This window comes from Ichthyophthirius multifiliis (genome assembly GCF_000220395.1).
Source record: "Ichthyophthirius multifiliis unplaced genomic scaffold scaff_1120509251037, whole genome shotgun sequence".
Classification (NCBI taxonomy): Eukaryota; Ciliophora; class Oligohymenophorea; order Hymenostomatida; genus Ichthyophthirius; species Ichthyophthirius multifiliis.
In genome coordinates, this window is record NW_004086261.1 from 1 (window position 1) to 6,882 (window position 6,882).

Genomic DNA, 6,882 nt, shown 5'->3' on the forward strand with positions numbered 1-6,882 from the left:
CCTAAATTTTTAAAGTACAAAGAACTTTTTTTAATATAATCTTATTTTATTAAATCAGTAATTTTTTTTTTAACGATAGCGGCATTATCTTTTTATCTCAAATAAACTAAAAATATAATGTAGAATTAATTCGATATATAAATAATCCATACAGTTGCATATTTATACCATTCGCTAAAATTTTTTAAATTTTCAATTCCTTATTCACTAAACATATTTTTTAAATTCTGATTATCCGTAAAAATGCTTTCTATATCATCCACTAGTGTTTATTTTCCCTATTTTTTACATTAACATATAACTGAAGATACTAATTTCTTTTTATTTATTTATTAAACTTTATTACAGTTTCCTTATTCCCATTTATTATTAATTTAAGTTAAACACGAAAACCCAGTTGTAGAATTCGAAGGATTAGGAAGAGTGAATGTATTAGCAATTTAAGTATTAATAGGTTATTTTTATATTTCATTTGTCTATTTATTAACAGTTTAATAAGTTATTTAATTATCAAATACTTAAAATAATTATTTATCTGGATAAGGAAAACTTTTATCATATTTAACTATATTAGCAGGATACTTTCTTATTTATACATCATAAGTAATTTTTTCTTAGCCTTCTCCATCTATAACTTTCATAATTTTATTCATTATCATTAAAATCATCTTAATTTTATTATTATTCATTATTTTCATAAGAATTAGTCAAGTAATTTTATTTTAAAAACTTAAAGCTTACTTTTTAAGATTTAACTATATTTTTTTAAGAAATCTAAGACTCGTTAGGAATAACATTGAGATTTAAAATTTCTGATGAAAGTTAGATTAAACCGACATATTATTTATCTAAAAAAATATTTTCTTCATCCGAAAATTTCCCTCTGTCTATTTTTTGAATACTTTATATACTAGAAACTTATTATAAAACTAATTATATAGACGAAAAATATTATTAATATTACTAAACGTCTTTAGCTTATATTTTTTTTATTATATTTTCTTATTCAATTAAAGTTTATTCTATTTTCGATAAATAATCTAATATATCTTTGTATTTTAAAATATTCATTATTTAATCTAATAAGTTTTAAGAAATTAAGTTAATTGTCATTTATATTTAGACTTAAACATCTTGATTATCATTAAATTTTTATTATTAAAAAAGTAAATCTTCGTAAATATTTTTGACAATTTTAATTAAATTTTAATCTTATTTTAGCTCTTCGTTTATTAATATATTAGAAACAATATCTTAAACAAGAATACATAGTTAAATAACTATTTGTTATTTAAAAGGTATTTAAATAATTATTTTGTAAGTTTCTTGCACTAACTAAACATATTATTAAACGTTTTCATAAGAATTTTTTATTTCAACATTTTAAGTCATATTTCTAACCGCACCCAAATTATCAAATACACAGCCTATGATTACTTTTGCCCCGAACGGCAAAATCGTTGATATTCTACTGATAGTAGATTTTACATTTAGAGCATATCTCTTAGTAAATTGCGGATTTAAAATTTCATATTAAAAATCTTCTTAACTTTTATAATAAAAGAAATTATAATATAGAGGCTAATCTTAATCTTAGCAGTTATTAATTTAGAAAACATAATTTTATTTTAAACTAAAAATTTCTTATTATTAATTATTAAAATTTTTAAAAAGGCAATTTAAAGGCGGCAAATTAGCTTTTAAAGAAAAAATAATTAAAGAAGGCATTATATACTAAGGATCAAAAACTGCAAATCTTATTTAATAAGAATTTTCTTCTTCATTTAAAAAATCATTAAAATAATTCCATGTTTAAAATCTTACTTAATTATGAAAAAACTTTATAGTATTTTTCACATCGTTTTAATACAATACAGCGCCACTAAAAAATAAATTGTCTAAATTATTTTTTCCTTCATAATTTAATTATACAAAAATTTATTAATTTAAATTTATTCTTTAAGAAAAATCGTTTATTGATGTAATAGAATTTAAAGGAGGTATATTTTATTCCAAAATAATAAAACTTGATATGTCTTAAACTACGATACCATCTTTTTCTCCTTCTAAAATAAAATAATAAAGATTATAGGCTTCTAAAGATTTTTCTTATACTTTTATTTACAATATATTTTATTCCATATTAGGGTCAACAATTAAATCATTTTTATAATCCCGACAATCGCTTTAACTTTTTGCAGTTATACATTTCCATTTAGTTTTAATACCATAGTTATTGTTTTTTTATACTTCTTTTTCACTTGGAGATAAATCTAAATTATCAATGAAAGCATTTACATAAAAAGAATTCGAAAAAGATTAAATATTGCTCAAACCTTAAATTTTTACTATTTGTTGGCTTTTTTTTACCTAAAATGAGTGTATAATTTCTTAAAATATTTAACTATTGTTAACATCAGAGACAGTTATTTTTATGTCATATTATTAATCTAAAACTAAGATATAAGGCTATATATTAATTGTATGTTCATTATCCATAGTTTAATTCTCAAAATTTATATTTAAATTATTTTACAAATTAATAATTTATTCGATTTTTAATAGTATTTTTTCATTCACTTTTTTTAATTTTTCTATAGGATCGCATTATAGATAATAAAAAATAACTTTAAGTTTGAATTCTTCATACCTAAAAACAATATCTTTACTGTTTTCTAATTATAAATCAATAAATTTATCATTTTTTGTATTTATATTTATAACTACACTTTACTTTTGTTAAAAAACAGTTTCTATTTATACTTCGAATTGATAAAAGCTACTTCCTTTAAAAGTCATACTTGGAATAACTAATATAAAATTATTTTATTATTATTATAATTATGCATTCAATTAATTTATAAATTATTAACTTTCAGATGAAGCTATTGATATCCAATTTATACTTTTAGGAATTCTTTTTCCTATATTTTATAATTAACTAATTTGAATAAATAATTCATCACATTTCGAAATTAAAGTTGGCGAATTTATTGTAATTATAGGACTTAAAGGATTTTAATCATAAATAATTTTTCCTTTTATTTTTTAAATAAATTAAGTACATTCTACTCCTTTATATGTAATTTTGAATACATTTTCTTTAATAACTATTATATCATCTTTGTTTATTATGCTTTAAGGACTTAATCTAATAGTAAGCTTATTTTAAATAAAAGAACAGGCAATATCATTACTTAATTTTTATGTAATAAATTATTAATTTAAAACTTCTGAACAAAGTAAATAAGAAAACCTTGATTTTTATTAATCATTTTAAAAATTCGAATTATTCAAAATTAGATTAGTTATTACTCCTAAATTAAAATAATCAAAATTAACAAATAATAGTTCAAAATCGTTACTAAAAATAATTTAAACATTTAATTCTTAACAAGAATCACATTATTTCAATTAATTAAAATCAAAATATAAATCAGGAATGCATGAGATACATTCATTTATAGTGCATTACCCACATCCAATAAGCACATTTTTACATTCAAAACATTATTTTTAATAATCATTTGAAAAGATTGAATACAAAGGACAATCGCATTAATCTCCAACTCTATTTCCAAAACAGCCATTACAAGTCAAACCATTATCACATGATTTACATTTGTTGTCACAAAATGAACATTATCTATTACTTGCATTTTTATATTTGCCTTATTGACAATCTATTAAGCAACTCTAATTATCAAAAAAAAATCCTAAATTACAGCTTTAGCATAAAGTTAAACTAGTACAATTTTCACACTTGCTATCACATGAAGTACAAGTTCTATTTGAATTATTTTTAAACTTCCCAATCGGACATTCCGAAACACATAAAGAGTTATCTAGAAAAAAGTTTAAATTGCAACTTTAGCATAAAGTTGTGCTTGTACACGAAGAACAACTAACATCACATAATGTACAAGTTTTATCAGAATCATTTTTAAATTTACCAATCGGGCATTGCTTAACGCAAAAAGAGTTATCTAGATAAAACAATTTATTGCAGCTTTAGCATATAGATAAACCTGTACATGAAGAACAACTACTATCACATGAAGTACAAGTTCTATTTAAATCATTTTTAAACTTCCCAATAGGACATTCTTAAATACAAATAGAGTTATCGAGATAAAATCCTTAATTGCAGCTTTAGCATAAAGTTGTACTTGTACACGAAGAACAACTAGTATCACATTAAATACAAGTTCTATCTGGATTATTTTTAAACTTCCCAATAGGACATTCTTAAATACAAGAAACATTTTCTAGATAAAATCCTTAATTGCAGCTTTAGCATAAAGATAAACTTGTACACGAAAAACAACTACTATCACATGAAGTACAAGTTCTATCAGAATTATTTTTAAACTTCCCAACAGGGCATTCTTAAACACAAATAGAGTTATTAAGATAAAATCCTTAATTGCAACTTTAACATATACTTAAACTGGTACATTAAGTACAACTATTATCACATAAAGTACAAGTTCTATTTAAATTATTTTTAAACTTTCCAATAGGACATTCTTAAATGCAAGATACATTTTCTAGATAAAATCCTTAATTGCAACTTTAACATATACTTAAACTGGTACATTAAGTACAACTATTATCACATAATGTACAAGTTCTATCAGAATTATTTTTAAACTTCCCAATAGGACATTCTTAAACACAAATAGTATTATCTAAATAAAATCCTTAATTGCAGCTTTAACATATATTTAAACTTGTACACGAAGAACAACTATTATCACATAATGTACAAGTTCTATCAGAATCATTTTCAAACTTCCCAATAGGACATTCTTAAATACAAGAAACATTTTCTAGATAAAATCCTTAATTGCAGCTTTAACATATACTTAAACTTGTACACGAAGAACAACTATTATCACATGAAGTACAAGTTCTATCTGGATTATTTTTAAACTTCCCAATAGGACATTCTTAAACACAAACAGAATTATCGAGATAAAATCCTTAATTGCAACTTTAACATATACTTAAACTGGTACATTAAGTACAACTATTATCACATAAAGTACAAGTATTATTTAAATTATTTTTAAACTTTCCAATAGGACATTCTTAAACACAAATAGTATTATCTAAATAAAATCCTTAATTGCAGCTTTAACATATATTTAAACTTGTACACGAAGAACAACTATTATCACATGAAGTACAAGTTCTATCAGAATTATTTTTAAACTTCCCAACAGAACATTCTTAAACACAAACAGAATTATCGAGATAAAATCCTTAATTGCAACTCTAACATTGATTTAAACTTGTACACGAAGAACAACTATTATTACATAATGTACAAGTTCTATCAGAATCATTTTTAAACTTCCCAATAGGACATTCTTAAATACAAGAAACATTTTCTAGATAAAAACCTTAATTGCAACTCTAACATTGACTCAAACTTGTACACGACGAACAGCTATTATCGCATAATGTACAAGTCATATCTAAATCATAATTATATTTTCCAATAGGACAATTTTAAACGCAAAAAGAATTATCGAAATAAAATCTTTAATTGCAGCTTTAACATATATTTAAACTTGTACACAAAGAACAACTATTATCACATAATGTACAAGTTCTATCAGAATCATTTTTAAACTTCCCAATAGGACATTCTTAAACACAAATAGTATTATCTAAATAAAATCCTTAATTGCAGCTTTAACATATATTTAAACTTGTACACGAAGAACAACTATTATCGCATAATGTACAAGTTCTATCAGAATCATTTTTAAACTTCCCAATAGGACATTCTTAAACACAAGAAACATTTTCTAGATAAAATCCTTAATTGCAGCTCTAACATTGACTCAAACTTGTACACGAAGAACAGCTATTATCGCATGAATTACAAGTTCTATCCGAATCATTTTTAAACTTCCCAATAGGACAATTTTAAACGCAAAAAGAATTATCGAAATAAAATCCTTAATTGCAGATTTAACATATATTTAAACTTGTACACGAAGAACAACTATTATCACAAGAAGTACAATTTCTATTTATATCATTTTTATATTTCCCAATAGGACAATTTTAAACACAAATAGAGTTATCTAGATAATATCCTTAAATACAATTTGTACACGATATCGCATTAATACAAGAAGAACATCCGTTTAAACAATAATAAACTGAAAATACAAAATCTCTCATTCCTAAAGATTCATCATCTGGCGATTAATCAGTTGTCGTTTTTAATTTAATTTTTATATTTTATTAATTATAATTTATTTAATAATTAAATATTAAAAATTCTTCTCCAAAATTACTTAATCCACATAATGCATAAGGTCCATTTGAACTTGGCTTTTTTACTATTTAAATTATCTATTCATTTATTAAAATACTCAGATAATCTTTAGTATCCCAAGAATCTATCAAAATATATTTAAATTATAGTTATATTCTAAATATTGGATTCGGTATATCAATTGAAATAGTTATAGTACAACTAATTGAGCATATATTAAATCCTCCTAATAGAGATTAAGATGCACAAGTACTTATCCATTAAGTTCCAAAAAATGAAGAAAGAACAAAACCGCAATCTTGAGCATTTTATTAAGTAAAATATTGTTAATTTAAACATTATTTTAAAATTGTTTAAGATCTTATTAATAGAATTAAATATATTTATATAAACATAATAAAATTTTATTGTTTTTTAGAAATAAATTATTCATTTTTAACGATCATTTTTTTTTAATTTGATATTTGATTTTAATTTATTTTCTAACTATTTATTATTTTTGATTATATGATATTATAAAAAAAATATAATATGACAAATAATATTAAAAATTTTTTTATTCATTATATTTTTATAAAATTATT

The 6,882-nt window shown here is 22.0% G+C and overlaps 1 protein-coding gene across 1 annotated transcript, besides 3 other annotated features; it reads right to left on the bottom strand. All coding sequences in view use genetic code 6, as the record gives it.

Annotated features, from left to right (window-relative positions):
- Positions 1-1,268: 1,268 nt before the first annotated feature.
- Positions 1,269-6,201, bottom strand: IMG5_133130 (hypothetical protein; the record flags this gene model as incomplete). The annotated part of the gene is made up of 3 exons (XM_004031934.1): positions 1,269-3,904; positions 4,796-5,396; positions 6,030-6,201. Coding segments are annotated over 3 exons (3,409 nt in total), but the record flags the coding sequence as incomplete, so codon positions are not given.
- Positions 3,768-6,118: a microsatellite.
- Positions 5,020-5,060: a microsatellite.
- A 653-nt stretch (positions 6,202-6,854) lies between the features above and the next one.
- Positions 6,855-6,882: part of a microsatellite that runs on past the window's edge.